The 18,099-nt window shown below is 33.3% G+C and overlaps 1 protein-coding gene across 1 annotated transcript in view; it reads right to left on the bottom strand.

Annotated features, from left to right (window-relative positions):
* Window positions 1–18,099, bottom strand: part of Bank1 (B cell scaffold protein with ankyrin repeats 1) — a 231,081-nt gene that overhangs the window by 143,604 nt on the left and 69,378 nt on the right. The window contains exon 6 of the mRNA XM_077803113.1: window positions 16,259–16,364. Within this exon, the coding sequence (XP_077659239.1) occupies window positions 16,259–16,364 (106 nt within the window). The remainder of the gene's footprint in view (window positions 1–16,258; window positions 16,365–18,099) is intronic.

Genomic DNA, 18,099 nt, shown 5'->3' with positions numbered 1-18,099 from the left:
TTTTTCATTTTTCAGTTCAATTTTTTTTCCTTCTCTTCAAATTCACTGATCACCTTAGTCTTCTGTTATTTGTTATTAAGCCCATCTAATTTAATTTTTTTACTGCAATTTCTAATATTTCTTATTATAATTTTAATTTCACTGATGAAATTATTCTTTTCACACTGGTTGCTTAACTTTTGCAACAGATTGTACAGAATAATCATCTTAGTTATTTTAACTTTCTTATCTGATGATTTCAACATCCTGAGGGAGCATTTCTGATTCTGCTTCTATTGACTATTTCTTTTCTTGACTATAAATCGCCTTTTTCTTCCTTCTTCATGTATCTTGTAATTTCTTATCATATGTTTTGCTTTGTGTTAAAGGATTAATATTTATCCTCACAAAAAGGCACACCATTTATTCAGTCAAGTTAATCTATAGCTGAGCTTTTGTGACTTTACTTTTTTGCTCTCTTTTGTGATTTGACTTAGATTCACTGGACCATTGACTTCAGATATTTTGAGGGCAGGATCATACTTCCTACTCAGTACAGATTGGGATCTGATTCCTGGTAAAATTTGTATTGCTTTACATTCTAGCTGCCAGATTTTCTTTGGATCTGTCTTTAAATTCATTCCCCTCAAAGTATTTCTCAGATTCTGCAGGATGTCTGGGATACACTGAACTAAGGCAGACTCCTCACATTCTAATAGCTCAAAGGTATTTCTTGCAGCTTTCATTCCTGTCTGTACTTAGAACCCGGCTGCTGGGCTTTCCATAACATGAAAGCTTTGGGGAGAATTGTTTAGTAATGCTGTCCCACTCCTACTCTTCAGCAGCCATTGGCTGGCCTTCAGGAAAGCCAATGTTTAAGGATCTCTCTCTTACCTCCAGCCATTGAGATAATGACTTTTCACTCACAACAGTTTAAATAAGGGATTAAATAAGAGACCTGTTGAGTAGTGCAGTCCTGCTCTGTAGCTGGGGCTCTTTGGGATTTTTGTTCATCACACATAGTCTAAATGTATATGTTAAAAGTTGATCAAATGTGGAGCTGATTTCTCTTTGCTTCTTATCTGTAGTGTGTTTTCTTTGTCTTGTTCCATCAGGGATGAAAGCACTCATGAATTTTTTTTTAGTTTTGTGTGGGCCTTGTCACTTCCTGGAATTAGTTTATTCATGCTTCTTTTGTCATCAAATTTCTCTTGGATTAAAAAAAGAAACTGTAATTTTGAAGATCATCTTGTGTGTTCTTGTTATAGTAGGAAAAATAATCACTTGTGATGTTGTACATCCTAATCAGGAATAGAGGGCCTAGTGGTCTTAGCTCATATACTATTTCCTTATTTTCTTAAACTCTGCACAGTTTATAGTCTAACTTGTTAGATTAAAACAATATACTTCTTTAAAAGATACAAGAATCTTTTAGAATATAACTAATATTCAGTCTATATTTCATGGGACTTTTCATATAATTAAATTTATATCTGTGTTTTACTAAAAATTTAAAGATTGCATTTGTTTTTATGATCAAGGTATAAACAGGGAAACCATAATTCATACTGAGGTGTGGCAAATTCGCTTTTTATTTTTTTGGACAAAATAAAATTTTTTATGTTTTTTAGCCAATATTTGTCAAATGTTAATTTTAGAAAAACAGAATAAAATGTCTATGGGGAATTTATCAAGGAAAGTTTGATTTTATCACTTACAATAATAAATAGAGGAGCTGGCAGTTAGTAAAGAAATTCTGTCATATACTTCTTGGTGGATAGCTGTCTCTAAATCATTCAGAGTAATATCCCTTAAAAATATGGTCAAAAACTAAATAAAGTAGCCAAACCAAAGCTTTCAAAAAATTCAAGTATTGCAATAGAGTGATAAAATGGGAACATATGCAAGTTTAGAATACAAGAAATAAAAAGTTAATAGTAAGATGAATATGAGAGCTGAAAATTCATGACTGCAAAATCCATTTCTTCTAATAAATTACTATCTGGAATGTTAAATATTTATTCACTCAGAGTAGAATGATCAGGTGGTCACTTTGGACAAAACCATGAAGTATAAATAAAGAGATTGAAAATCAGGACATCTGAATTTTAATCCCACCTCAGGAACTAAGTCTGGCCCCAAAGAAAGTTCCTTCATCTTCTTGGCCCTCAGTTTCTTCACTTACAGAAGAAGAAGATTGGAGTCAGAATTGTAGGACTTCTGGTGTTGTTCTGGGCTACATGCCACATCACAGATGTTTTATGCCAACAGACTCTCCAAGAGAAGTTTCCCTGGGTGTCACTCAAAAACCAATTAAAGGAGTAGGGTCAGCATATGCAAAGGTTGAACAAAGGTAATGATTTTCATTCCTTTCACAGTGTGATTTTGAGATATGATAAGATGTTAGTATTTCTATGGATTCATAACAGAAAAGCATTGCTGGGTTTATGACTGTTTTGCTCTGTGACAGAAAGACCAATATGCAACCTGTGAGGTGTCACTCTTCTCATTCAGTCAAAACTAAAGACATACAATACTATTTGGAACTTCGAGCAACAAAAATAAACACTCAAGGTCATTATATTCCCCAAACCTTGGTAATATAATCAAAATGCACAAGGGAAGGAATGGTCCATAAAAACCCTGGGTTGCAGTTTTGTTCTCCCTTATGTAATATAAACTGTGGCGTAAAAGTGCACAAGAACATATATACTTTACTACTCATCTTAATTTTCTAATTACCTAATTAATTTTTTGCAGTTGAAGTCTTCTTACTAGAATATTCTTTTAAATGTTTAAAAGTTAAGTATTATCCCCTTTGTCTCTGTCTTATTCAAGAACTTATACAAGATATTCTTTGTTTCAACTGTTTTAGTTGAGAAAGTAAAATATGTATGTATTCTGCATTATATTCGTTACATTATTAAATACATAATTATACTAATAGCTTCTTAATAAACAAACTCAAAAAACACCTCTTATTACTTTAAACCCTAAAATTCTAGAACAGTAATTATTTCTTATGAAAGGCAATAGTGTGGTGCTTAACCATTCTGGCTTTAAAACCAGATTGTTTGTATTAAATCTCAACTGTAGCATTTACTAATGGTATAATTTGAATAAGCTACTTGAACTTCCTATGCCTCAATTTTCTCAACCATGACTTGAGGATAATATTATCTATTAAATTAGATATTAACCCAGTTCCAGTGTATTCTTCCATTACAAGTAATTTCTGTTCCTGCACATTATTTAAGGATTCTGTTTTTGAAAATTCATTTACTCATTAAAATTTATTTGTAACCCCCAACATCAGTACTTAAGGTTCTTTCCTGATCAACTTCAGCTACATGCAGAGCAATGAAAAATTTTAAGCCCCCCAAAGCACAGGTTCCCAGTAGAGAATGAACAAAGCCTTCTTATTTTAGCTCATATAATGTAAAGGAGTGTCCATTTTGTGGTCTAGTTAGTGCTCCATATTTTTACAATTTCTGTGGGGTTTGTTGGTGATTTAGATGTTTATAATGGTCCTCCAATACAGTGCTGAAGGGCTGTCTAAAGTTCCCAAGTATAAGAAAAATATGATAACCTTCTTTCAGGCATAAATAATAATTCATTTTGAATCAATAGTATGCATTAAATAAGGTGCCATAAACGGAAACACACATAGAATAAAGTTCTGTATTGACTGATTGATGAAAATATTGTGACCAGAAGTTTGCAGAAACCAAACCCTATATCTTTCCAAGGAGCAATGCTTCAATATTCATTTATTTAATAGATTTATAGAAAGAAACTACTGTGAAACATGAGAATCACCTGCATTTTAAAACAATCTGGAGGCGCCCCTTCTGTTCTTGATAGGGAGTTTAGAATTGGTTTCTCACAAATTGGTGTGAATGTACTATGTATCCAACCAGAGATATGAAAAATTGTGCTCTATATATGTAATAAGAATTGTAATGCATTCTGCTGTCATATATAAATAAAAAAGTGTTAAATAACAACCAAAAATAATAATAAAAAATGTAAACTGATGGAAGAAAAAAATTGGTTTCTCACTGCAGCATGGCCAGTCATTTTCAGAAGTACAGTGCCTTTTTTTTTTTTTCCTTTCTGTTACATGCAGCCAGGGAGGCTCTGAGAGCAGCTACAGCTCCTTAGAGTGAGACCAGAAAAGGTGCAGGTCTACAAGAAGAAGCTGTGAGCACTCAAGTTCATGATTTCCAAGGACTTCTCCCTGGATGCCTCTGTGAGCAGGGTCTACTCAATTAAAATCTAAACTACACATAGTTAGAACCCATTCCTCCAACTTCCTGCAAGTAGAAAGAACAGTCATAGAGCCTTGACACTCTTCCTTCTTTCACCTGTTAAACCACAGGAAAAGGTCTCAGATGAAGGCAAATCCTTATTCTTTTGTTCTCAGTTTAACTTTCCTTAAGGGACTGTGTATCTTTTAAATTCAGGCAAAAAACTTGTATTGTGTTGTAGCCGTATGTTTAAAATTTGAAAGTTTTGTAAAAGGGTAAAAACAGAGTTCTGAAAGACTAATATTGTAGCACACAAGCACCTTAATGATAAGTTCATACAAAGATCCAGAGATGAATGGAGCATGTGAATTCAAATCCAGAAGGGGCTTATTGCTCATTGAACACTCCAGTAGTTAGAATTCATCCTAAAATTAGTGGCAGTCATAACAGGAGGAGGATAAAGAAGAAGGACAAAGAGGAGAAGAAAGGGAAAGGGGGAAAATTGTGATAGCTAATAAATAGAGGTAGGAATTTTAGGCAGCCAGTGCTGGAAGGAGTGAGTATAAGAGCAGAACATGCACTGGAGGGTTGGTAAGAAGCACTCCGATTCCAGAAGGGGAGTCTCTGGGAACACAGTGTGAAAAGCTTTAACATTTTCTTCTTATGTGTTTGTGGTGCTAGGGATCAAAGCCAGGGCCTCAGGTACACTAGGCAAGTGCTCTGCCACTGAGCTATATCCCAGACCAAGAGCCCTCGTATCTAGGGCTGTCCACCAGGAATGGCCAAAGGGAAGTCAGGCCATGTGCAGAACAAGCTTGCAGCAGGGCAAGAGGCCACAGTGAATGCCTGGCAACTCAGAGTCCTTGTCTGGAAGGAATTCTAGGAAACAAAGGGGCATGTAAAGTTCTTATTAGCAGTTCTTGGAATCTGGATCAACTAAAATTAAATCTCAGAGCCTTTGAATATATGTGTGTATTAGCTACTCTTCACTATCAAATCCAGAGAGTGGTGAGACGATAAGTGTTGGACTGCTTCATATTTAACCAGTTCATCCTGTTTGTACCTTTAAACTCTCTTTCTTTCTTTCTTTCTTTCTTTCTTTCTTTCTTTCTTTCTTTCTTTCTTTCTTTCTTTCTCTCTCTCTCTCTCTCTCTCTCTCTCTCTCTCTCTCTCTCTCTCTCTCTCTCTTTCTTTCTTTCTTTCAGCAGTGAACTCAGAGGTGCTTAATCTCTGAGCCACATCCCCAGCCGTTTTTATATTTTAATTAGAGACAAGGTCTCGCTGAGTTGCTTAGGGGCTTGCTAAGTTGTTGAGGCTGGCTTTAAACTTATGATCCTCCTGCCTCAGCCTCCCAAGCCTCTAGAATTTTACAAACTTTATTTATAAATATCTTATATTCTTTTCTTCTGTGTTCATTTTTTAAAAAATGTCCTTTTGAAAATTTCAACTTTGTCTCTACTGTCTCTTGAGAGCAAAGAAATCAAAACCTTAGAAAGTGCCTGGAAAACAGGGAACAAAGTGTGCAAAACCAGATGGGCTGGGTTTGGATCAGATGGTGCCACACTACCTTGGGCCATGCCCCACAGGGGCAGAGCCACTCATTGCCATTTACGTGGCTCTCACATGAAAGTCCAATGAATGTGTGCCACCATGTACTAAATCAACCTTATAGGCAAGGACACTTAATTTCATTAGTGAGAAGTACTTAGCTTTTCTTTTAGAACTTCCTGTTTTATTAAAACATATTAAGTAATTTTAATAATAAAAATGAAAATCTCTAGGAGGAAAATCTGGGCAGTCCTCAGATCAATAAAGGGATTGGTAGAACTTTAGATGTCTTTGGGGAACACTATTCTATATGATATAGGAACAAAATGAACAAGGAATATTACAATGATTTGGGAAACACCCAAGTGCTAGCCTGTCTAGCAGACTTCACACTTGCCAATATTTCCTTCATAGGTATATTTATTTATTACTATCTAGTAAACATACATATATCTTATGTATTTCTATCTTAAATACGTATTATATATGAATACATAATATATATGAATATATAATATATATTTCAAATATGTATATACATACCCTATATATTTTTATAGAGATTTATTCTATGTAACATTTGTCAGTCTATATATCTATGTGTGCACATTCTACCGGTTCTGTTTCTCTGTAGAATCCTAACCATGACAGTGAGGAAAATGACTATTGTGGCCTTGACAAACCATAATCTATAGGAACAAGTTATAAAAAGAAGTTCTACAACTTTGTGTTCCTTTCCTTCTTAGAATAATGCTGTATGAGTCTTTAAACCTGCAGATGATTTGTAAGAATAGGGTAATGGCAGAATCCAGAGAATAAATAAATCCTTTCAGCAGTAAAGGGAGGTGTTAGGGAGATGGATTAGTAATAAGGTTGAAGAGAGAAGTTTCTTAGCCTGTCGGGGCTTCCAAAGGATAGGCATTCAGGTTTCAGGGTCGTTATTGTACAACAACTGCAAAAGTAAGAGGAAGTTTCTTAAGTACTAACTTATGCAAGACATTAATAAAAAAGCCTATTTACATTGTGTGTGCTTGCTTGTGTATGACTAATTAAAGCTAACCTGTGCATGCATTTTCCTTATTAAAATGAATGGATGTTAGAGAGCCTATTTCCTATTAACAATTACTAATAGTATTTATATTTCTTTTCCTAACTCTTATGATGTAATTATAAAGGGTTATTACTGTTGACCCTGAAAAACCTACAATTTCTGTGTTGTCTCAGAGAGGAAGAACATATGTGCTTTGGTTACTTGAGCACAGACAGTTCAGTGCAGCATATTCAGAAGGCACACATGCCAATTTCTCATTCTGCTAATGGCAGATGCCATGGATAAGGGGAAGAAAAGAAAATGAAATATAAAATTACGACAATCAAAATAGCTGCCTTATTCCAACAAAGAACTATTTCTGTCTACACCTATCAAAGACCTGGGTTTTCATTTAGTTTATGGTCAACTTGGTTGCCATTAATAAAGTAGTAAATATGAATCAAGTACTAGAAAATTCGAGGCACTGGGAATAAACCTGGGAACCAAATAGGGCTTCTTCCTAAAGGACAGTATTTACCCATAAAGATGAAATTAGTGATGTGAAGGCAATCATGCATTATGAAATAAAAACCCCTATTTTTCTAGGATTACAGAAAATAATAAAAAGAATATTTGAAGTTATTTCAAACTTACCTTCATAAATTATTCATTAAAACAGTATTTCATATGATTAGGAGAAAGAGTTGTAACTTTTCTTCTAAATTTCAGATCATTTTCTCTGTGTCTCCCTCTGATTGCCCCAACCCCTGTGCTCCCACGATGCCCTGGAGCCACCACCTTGATTGCATAGGGCCACAGTGGCTCAGTGGCCACAGTGTGATCCCTGGAGCTAGTCTTCCTGAATATCACTTACCCGCTGGATAAGGCATGCAACTTCCCAAACTAAAACGGTACTAACCTCAGGATTGTTGTAAGGAACTAGACGAGTTTTAACTGAGAAGTGCTTCAGCTTGTATTTAACACTGAATAAATAAATCCAAGTGTTAGCTACTATTAATATAGCACCATTATATCAATTGCATTTAGCATTTAGTTTTGTGATTTTTTTTCTCTTTCCTTGGCCTGTGTGTCCTCTGGGACTATAATTTGTAGATCCTACATTCCTCCACCTTCTCTCAGTATCTAAAAGAGTACCCATGAAGGAGTAAAGCACATTAAACTTTTTGTAACAATTCATGAAGTTATTTTCTTAAAATAATGGTACACAAAATAAACATTTTTTAAAAAAGATAAACAGTCAATCTAAAACTACTTTATTCTGCATTCATGATTTTGATCCAGGATAGAGAGTCATGGAATAAAATAAATTCTGTTATTTCAACTTTAATATTACTTATGGCAATTTTACTTATGGACATAACAATGATGCCACCTATACTGTTGTGTTTACTTGGTGATTCTCTGGGTGATTCAAAGACCAGTAGAATCAACATCATCTAAGAGTTTGTGAGTAATGCATATTTTTATGCCCCCTCAGACCTACTGTATTTGCAATCTGCAGATGGGGCCCAACAATATTAGTTTTAAATAAACCCTCCAAATGATCCTGATGCCTGTTAAGGTTTGAGTATCACAATAATAAATATAAGAAAAATAAGGCTTAGTTCTCATAATTAAACAAGAGTGAATAGCCAAGAAAATTGAGTTTAACATTATAAAGGGTAATATAAAACTGCAAAGAATAAATGGCATGTCAAGGGTAAACTTTTCATCCTATGCATAACTTCTGTAAGAATTTATTTTATCCATCATGGTTTACATATTTTTAAAATTTTGTTCATTTATTATTTTTTGTGGTGCTGGGGATTTAACCCAGTGGTTTTTTTTCTTTGCTTTTTTAAAATTTATTTTTCCTTTTTGCAATGATTTACATGTTTTAAAATATGTTCTCAATGTAATTGATGGAAAAAACTCTAACAGAAGTAAAAATGGCATGCTAAATAATATCTATGTTAATTTGTTTCTTGGAAAATATACAATCTTAGAGCAACTTTAATAAATACAATATTGTTAGAAACAATAGTTCAAATGTCACACATGACATTCTTTTTCTTGTTGGGGAGGATACAGGGGATTGAACCCGGGGGTGCTTAAACACAGAGCCACATCCCTAGCCCTTTTTAAATTTTTTATTTTTTATTTTGAGACAGGGTCTTGCTAAGTTACTTAGGTCCTACCTAAGTTGCTGAAGCTGGCTTCAAACTTGCAATCATCCTGCCTCAGCCTCCAGAGTCTCTGGGATTGAGATGCTCAGAGATGTACCACCCGGCCTGGCCACACATTGAATTTTTACAGAACTTTTATTTGGATTTTCTAGATAATGGAAACAGTCAATTTGGGATGGGCACAAGAATAAAATCCTCACAAATTTTTAGACAGATGTTTCTAGTCAGTCAGATATAGGTAAAGGTCATGCTTATTTCTCATATTTTCATTTATGTAAAAAATTTCTGTATGATTGAGCTCTCCCTGTTCCTGCATACCTTTCTGGCCTCCAAGAAGCCAGGAACTGACTCTCAGTAAGAATAATAGTATGAAAGTAGCTACAGACAATATGGCCAATTGCTTCAGTTTTCGAGTCTTGCTAATTCTTTATTAGGTGCCTATTGACCCAGCTGTTCCATTCACTTTGGATTCTCATCTACTCTCCCATCCCTTGTTGTTGACATAAGCCTGTTATAATGTATTCTATAAGCTTCACATCAGACATTTCCTAATATCTATGTATTTCAACGCAGTTTTCTTTATCTGATAGCTTATATTCCAAATTTAGAAAAATTTAAAATAGTAGAAGGGTACTTGACAAATGAAATTAAAGTTCACTGCATTAGACAATGAAAGTAAGGGTCATTTAATCGAAACTTTATACAGTCCTCTTCTGTTTTCTCTGGATAGGGCTTTTGTCTTGTATTAACATCTTGCATTGTCTGAATCAGTCTGCATGCCCATCTACTTCTAGATATTATGAGATTTTTATAGGTTTTGTTGGGGGGTATAGTTAATCAAAACTATAATTATTTCATCTTTCTCTATTTTCTCTATGTATCGAAAACAAGTTTCAGGAGAAACCAAAAGAGCTACATGATATTCTTGGTGTAAAAATTGAGGGTAACTGGATTCAAGGGGGCACACTTTTGACATTTGAATGGCTCTGTAAGTCACAAGTTATTTTGTGACCTTTTCACACTCCTACTCTCCTGAATATGGTGTGACATGATAGATGACTTCCTTCTCTTAGAAACGTTATCTTTACTTGGCTTTGAAACACCTTTTTCCTATTTCAGCAGCTGTTCCCTCTCAGTATCTTTTATAGAAACTTCTCTTCCAGATCTCTAAATATTGCAGTGTCCAGGACCTAGACACTTCCTGTGATACACTCTCAACAGAAGGATCTTATCCAGGCCATGGTTCTGAATATCACTTCCAACCTCCTTCCTGGGCTTTTGACTCATGTTTAACACTACCTTCAAATTTGCAAGTGCAAACTAGAATTTTATATCACATTCTCAAAACTATGTCATTACACTGATAAAACTACTCTTGCCTTAGAACCTATATTTTGATCAACAGCGTTGACGTTTATTTATTTATTTTTTTAATCTACATTTCTTCAGTTACTTATGCCAGATAGATTGCTTTACCAGCAATCTATCAGGAAGTCCTGCCACCACCTTTACTTTCAAATACCTACAGGGGACTATCTAGTGTATCAGCCATGTAACATTGTGTATTCCACTAAAAAAAAAAAGGTAATATAAATTTCGCATGCAATTTTTACTTCTGTTATAGTTTTTGCCCTTGTTTCTATGGAGAAGATGTTTTTAAAATATGACAGGGAAGGGAAATTCACATGCCCAAGTTGCATCACCTCCTCTGCTATCACCCAGGTAATAGCCACTAACACTCCCTGACACTATAGCCTGGCCTCCTATCCAATGTCCTTGCTTCCATTTTCACACTCCTGTAATCTATTCTTCACAGAACAGCAAGAGTAATATTTTTAAAGTATAAAATAGATAATGAGTCACATTTAAAATCCTTGCATGACCTCTCATCACCTGCCAACTATCTATTCTTAGTTTTATAGTTTTCATAATTCATATGAGTATTTGCAATAACATTGCTTACTTGGTTGCTGCTGGATAGTTAACTCTGTTACCTTCACTGGAACAAAAGCTCCATGAAGATAGATTTTTCTGTATCAGCCACCTGTCTCTGGAGCACCTAGAAGAGTGCTTTGCAATTACTTTGTCCTTGTTATATAAATGAATGAATAAGATTGCTTAATAGAATCTTATTTTAGATCAAGGTTCTCTTAACTGGAAGAAAATGTTATTTTTGCAGGCTCATCTATAATTACAAAGCCCTCGCTTATTACAGAATGCATGCTGGGATGGCAACGGACATGGGCTCAATCAGGGAATTACAAATGTTGTTAAAAGGCGAAGGACTGATGATTGGTAAATAGCTGTCCCTTCATATCTGGAGAAATAGGGTCTTTGAAGAACCATTGTAAAACTAAACAACAGTCGTATAATTCTGAAGAAATCTTTCTCATTACTCAAATGAAAAACTACTTTGAAAGATTCAGAGGGGCTGTTTTATTTTATTATTTGATCCAAATTGAACCACCAGTTCATGAAATTACCTTGAGAATATGCTGAAATTATCATTGGTAAGAGATGTGAAAATTCTGTTCTTGTGGGTTGTGTTAACAAAAAAATGAAGTGGAAAAAATCTATAATTTTACAGTCAATTTACATGCCAAATCTCCAATTTATTCAATCGCTACAAGTTTGGATGCTGCGTTATGTGTAAATTTGTCCCTAATTTAGTATATTTACTTCACAGTAATGTGTTTGTTTCTAATTTGAAGTGAGTTTATATAATCATCTTTTCTCTTTCCTCCTTTTACTTCTAAGGCTGGAATAAGAAATGATCTTGCCTGTATTTTTCTTTTTATGTTGATTTCTTCATGACTTCTGATTTTTTTCCTTCAGGTAATAAAAAGTACAAACTATAAATGTTCATACAACTTCAGGCTTTGCAATACTCATCTTGACAAAAAAAATTTTCTTAATGCTGATTCTTTTCTGATCCTATTTTTCCTACTTATTCAGGAATAAGATTTGTTATTTCTCATTTGTTAAAGTTTCTGTGTATAAAACTGTGATATAAGATACTTGGGTCCCCTGATAGGAATCAGGGAAGAGAGAAACCACAAATAAATTTATTTGTTTATTTATTTTTAATATTTCTTTTTTTAGCTATAGGTGAACACAATATCTTTATTTTACATTTACATGGTGCTGAGGATCGAAACCCAGTGCCTCAAATATGTGAGGTGAGTGCTCCACCTTTGAATCATATCCCCAGCCTACAAATAACTTTAAAATATGATTTTTAAATAAGATTTTTTGATATTAATAAACCATAGGATAAATAAGAATAAATCTAACAAGTTTTGAAAGTAATTGCATTGCTTTAGAAATTATTATGCATATGCATAAGAATACATATGCAGTAATATTTTTTATTATAGCATTAATTTCGATGATAAAAAGTTTAAAAACAATGAACAGAAACAATGTAGTGTAATTAAACAATATAATGCTATAGAGTATATACACATAAATAGATCTACATGTACAAATATAAAATACTGGCAAAAATAAATTAAGGAAAAGTTATGATACCATTTACAAATTATGTGATGTTATATATTAATTGTAGGAACATCATATATGGTAAAAGGATGAAGAACTGTGAGAAAAATCATCATTAATAAATGTAATTAGAGTAACAATTACTTTTCAAGTAAGTGAAATCACAGAGACAGAAATTCAGCTAAATCTGTAATATTTCTTTTTTTTTTCCTTTTTGTTACTGGGAATTAAACACAGGGGTGCTCTACCACTGAGATACATCCCCATTTCTTTTTATTTTGAGACAGGGTTTCACTCAGTCTCTGAGGATCTTACTAAATTGCTGAGACTAACTTGGAACTTGCAGTTCTCCTGCCTCAGCCTCCTGACTTGCTGGGATTACAAGTGTGTGCCACTGTGTTCGGGTAATATTTCTTAAAAGAAAGGTCCCAAGCTAATATAGTAAAATGTTAAGATTCAACAAATATAAATGTTAGGTATAGGGTATTTTAAAATTTATTCTCTTTATTTTTAGCACTTTTAAATTATTTGATAATGTTAAAAAGACAACCCAATAAACATCTTAGTCTCCTCCACTAAGCAAATGTGAACCCAAAGGGATTTTAAATCCAAGACAAATTTTATCACCACAGTAACCACTAAACATTTATTGAATACCAGTTTTTATTAACTAGTAAATAACATCCTGAGTCAATTGTTTCAGATGTCACTGTTGATCATAGGCTATCTTCTTTCAGACTAAAATATTACTAATCTTTGTAAATGAATATGTACTTTGACATGATGTTCTAGAAATTGGCATGGTTTAAATGGGCCAGTTCTGCTTTCTGGGGGAAGATAGTTAATCTGGGCAAAATAATTTATTTTCCCTTTTCCTAAATTAACTGCCATATATGGTAATTAAACCAGAAACCTTCTTAAAAATAAGCTAAATATATATTACAAATATTAAAAATGTATATTAAAAATAAGCTAAACTATATATTTTCTCCTGTCTACGGTGAGAGATTCTCTGCATTACCCAGGCTTTGGAAAGGCTTCTAAGAGAAATGAAGAAAATTAATGGACCTGTTGTACCAAGATTTATGAGACCCTTCAGAAGGTTTGAAACAGAATAGGAGGTGCTACAGAGGGGCAATTGTGTTGGCTGAGTGTTCTGTTCTGTCTCATATCAAATCAAAGGCATTCTAACTTGTTGATGATGGTTCAGACCATGTGTGCTAACATTAAAATCTACAACTAAAATAGAAATTACTTAAAATAGTCCTCTTATTTTAAGTGATACACTCTGACATTTCCTATTCTAATATCATGTATATCAGTGACCAAAAAGGCCTATATAATCCCCTTTATTGATTTCACACAATCCCCAAAGATTCATAAATCAGAAAGTTGTCCATAAATTCTTTGTGATTCTTGTGCTCAAAAGTCCTGGGTTACATTAATATACCAAACTTACTTAGAAACCTTATATTACTCTATGCCTAGAGAATGTTTTTCCTACAGAAAATTCCTGTCAATGGAAAATGTTATCTTTAAATCATTAATAAAACATCACCAAGTAAGAGAACATTAAAACACATTTTTATTACTTAAATATTTCATCTAATCTCTGCCCATTGCCAGGTTTACCGGCCTAGAGTAAGACAGGAAAACACATATCAAATGGCGATGTTTGCTGTCTAGAAAAGAGTAAAAATGATTAAGACATAATGTCATGGGAAATATTTTACTTATAAATGGAGTAACAAGGGACTAAATCCAGAATATTTAAAAAGAACTTTGAAAAGAAGAGAGGATGGGGCAATAGAAAGATAAACAGTTTTGATTGATAAAGCTCTTAGCTTCATACTTTTAAAAAACCATAGATAGATCTGTAGGTAATTCATTGCTCATCCTTAGAGAAGATCAATAATCAAGCTATACTTTATTGATTCCTTATGGCTAAAGTTCTCTCACAATATCCCATCCTCCAATTTATTTTAGCTAAAATATAGAGAAATAAATGGTGAATATTTAATAAATAAATATTTCACCAAATAACTCAAGCCCTGCCACTGAGCAGACACCTGGGGCTGTGTACCTGACACATTCTTTGCTAAACTTACTTCTCTGAATATATCCAGTGGGTTCCAATGATTTAGCATTTACCCAAATTCTCACAATTATTTTATGTATAAAAATATCTCAATCCTTATCTGTGATTCAACTTGAACATTATGAGACATAGGTACAAGGTCCTAAAGATCAGATATTCTGAAGCTGACACTGATCCAAGAACACAGGGTCAAGTGGGTAAGCAAAACATGAACAGAGTTATAATCATACCTATCTTACATACTTTTATTATGTAGATTGTGTTATTTTACCTCAATCAAAATTATAGCCTAATGTTATGATCATTGTGTGGTTCTGTTATAGGTTTAATAGCATTGGCAATAGAACAATACAAAGCAATCAGGTTTCTGGGTGAATTATTACATTGAACTTTTCATTCTTTAAAAATGTGATTGTGTTTTATAAATTTTTTTTTGCCAAATACAGAATTATCATTCAACTCTATTAATGGTTCAAAACTCTCCTTGGCTACCAATGTTCTAACTTTTGAAAAGACACATTAATATTTTCTCTGGCTCAAAAATCAATATGAGGATGAATTATTTTTCTGGTCTGTAATATATCGATGAAGTTTGAGTCTGGTAAACTTGACTGTTCATTGGAATCACCTGAGAAACTTTAAAAACTACAACCTGTTACCTACCCCCAGATCTTATTAATTAGTACAGGAAATGGCTTAGGGTGGGGGTCTTTCAAAAGCTCTGCAGTTAAGTTTAATAAACACTGATCTAAACTCTAGATATTCAATGAGAGGTCTGAGAATCAGGAGGGACCACTTCACCTGGGAACTTGTTAGAACGGCAGATGCTTTAAATGTTCTCCAGCCCTACTCTATGAGATCCACCTTTTCAGGGTCTCTGATTTAACCAATCTAGAATCCTTAATATATATATATATATATATATATATATATTTATAAAATTCATAAATATATATTTTTATATTAATGCAATATATATATGTATATGTGTGTATATTGGAAGATTTATTTTGCATCATCGTTTGGACAAGTCAGTCCATGTTTGGTTGACTCCATTGGTTTGGACCTGTGTTGAGACAGTACATTATGGTAGGAGTGCATGTGGGGGAAATCCTATTAACCTCATGGCCAGGAGAGAGAGAGAGAGAGAGAGAGAGAGAGAGAGAGAGAGAGAGGTGATTAGCAACTTAGTGAGACCCTGACTCTAAATAAAATACAAGATAGGGCTGGGGATATATGGCTCAGTGGTTGAGTGCACCTGAGTTAAATCCCCAGTACCAAAAAAAATTAATTTCTGATGGTTGCATTAATGATATCAAATTTATATAATCACCTATCTTTGGATGAGAAAACTATTTCCATTTGGAGGTAATTACAAACAATGACATAATGAATATTACCCATCATAAATATATTTTTTCTAACAGTTCTTTAATAAAAATCAGGAAGTAGGATTGCTCATTTCAAAATTTATACATATTTTTAGGGCCTGTGATTTTAAAAATGGGCCTTCGGAAGTTTTCACTTTATAGCCTTTCAGTAGGCTTTGAGTTGTTTAAAATTTAATCATTTAATCGACTAGCTTATATTATGTATGTATAACATTTTTTACAATCATGAACAAGTAGTATATAATGAACAATTGATGCATTTGGACAACACTCACATTCTTTTTGAGGGCAAGTTTCATTTTGAAGAGACTGGAATTCATAATATGATATCTCATGTTTGAATATGGATGTAAGAATGCCATCAAGCTCTTCGATGTCATTCTGTTTTCAAATGAAAAAGAAATTTTTCATTAGTTGAATTATATACACAGAATCTCAGCACAATATAGTTAAAATTTATTAGCTAGCATAAATAGTGAGTAGTGATAACAGTAATATATTACAGTAATTTAGTAACAGTGATAACTTGAAAACTGATTAAAAAAAATAATGTGAAACATGGCTTGCCTAAAAAGCAATTCTTAATGTAATGGAAAAGCTGATATAAGAAATAAAAGTGTTTGTTTTTGGATAAGACACTATATTTAGATACGAATTTTGAAACAGTATTACAACAGGTCAACGACAGCATTGAAATTTTTCCAATGATAAATTCTGATAAAATATATTTTTCATTAAATAGTAAAATGATGAGTCTTCTTAAACTTAAGGATCAGACATGGGATGGTCTTACTAGAGTATATTATTTCTGTGTCTAGGTAAGGTACAACATTCATTTCAGACTTCTTGCTTGCCATGAGTAACTACCTATTTGGTAGAAGTTATGCGGTATTTGGGTGTTCTGCTACCAATGAAATAACCTGTTACAAAGACCATCATTCTTTTAAAATTGGGTTGTATCACAAATGAATGTGAAATATCTCATGTGTATGTATTATAAATGAAGAAGGGGGTAAAGGTAATTGAAAAAACAGAAAGCTAAGATTTCTATACTTCACCAAAAGGGCTAAAATGAGGATACCAGGAGTCTACGGTAAATTATGCTATATAATACTGACAGCAACTACTAAAAAAGATGTACCAAAAAGTACCAGGGATGAATTAAAATGGAGTAGGTATTTTTTTAAGTTTAAGTAGCATACAAGAAGGAAAGAAAATGGAGACATTAATATAGAGGGAAAAATAAAATAAACAAAATAGTAACTAAAACTCTAATATATCATTTTTACATTAAATGTAAATTGTCTGCATAGATGAAGAAAAAACCCAGAGTGATAGAGTAGATTAAAAACCATGACCTAAATATATTATTTTTTAAAAGAAACTCCAAGGCAGAAATGTTGAAAATAAAAAGATTTCCAAAATATATATTGTGTATATATATTGTGCAAGTATTACAAAGGAAAGAAAAAGTGGCTCTTTTAACGTGAAGTAAAGTAGATATCAGAGCAAAGAAATTTATAGGAGACAGAAAGGGACAATGACTCTTTCAATGACTGATAAATTAGACAGAAAATTATCAAGAACATAAAAAATCTCTAATACACACCTAATGATCTAACCAATCAGCATCTAATGAACATACATTGACCACTTGTCCAACAACCTCAGAATACCACAATCATTTCAGGGGCCCATGAAACTAATACCACCTTGGAGAATATCCTAGGACACAACACAAATATTAACAAATTTTAAATGATTTAAATCATAGTGTGCTGCACATGAAAGAAAATTAGAAACCCATAACAGAAAGATACTAGGAAAGTTTCCATATATTTAGAAAATAAAGAAGAGATTCATAGTAATCTATGAGTCAAAGATGAAGTCTGAACTTGATGATTTTGTATCCTGCTATGTTGCTGAATTTGTTTATCAGATATGAAAGTCTTCTGGTGGAGTCAATAGGGACTTCTAAGTACAAGATCATATCATCTACCAATAGAGATGATTTAACTTCTTCCTTTCATATTTGCATGTCTTTTATTTCTTCATCTTGCCTAGTTCTTCTCACTACAATTTCAAGCACTATAGAAACCACGAGAGTTGATATTCT

Source organism: Urocitellus parryii, chromosome 10 (genome assembly GCF_045843805.1).
Source record: "Urocitellus parryii isolate mUroPar1 chromosome 10, mUroPar1.hap1, whole genome shotgun sequence".
Classification (NCBI taxonomy): domain Eukaryota; kingdom Metazoa; phylum Chordata; class Mammalia; order Rodentia; family Sciuridae; genus Urocitellus; species Urocitellus parryii.
The sequence above is the reverse complement of the archived record's forward strand: the minus strand, read 5'-3'. Positions and strand labels throughout refer to the sequence as shown.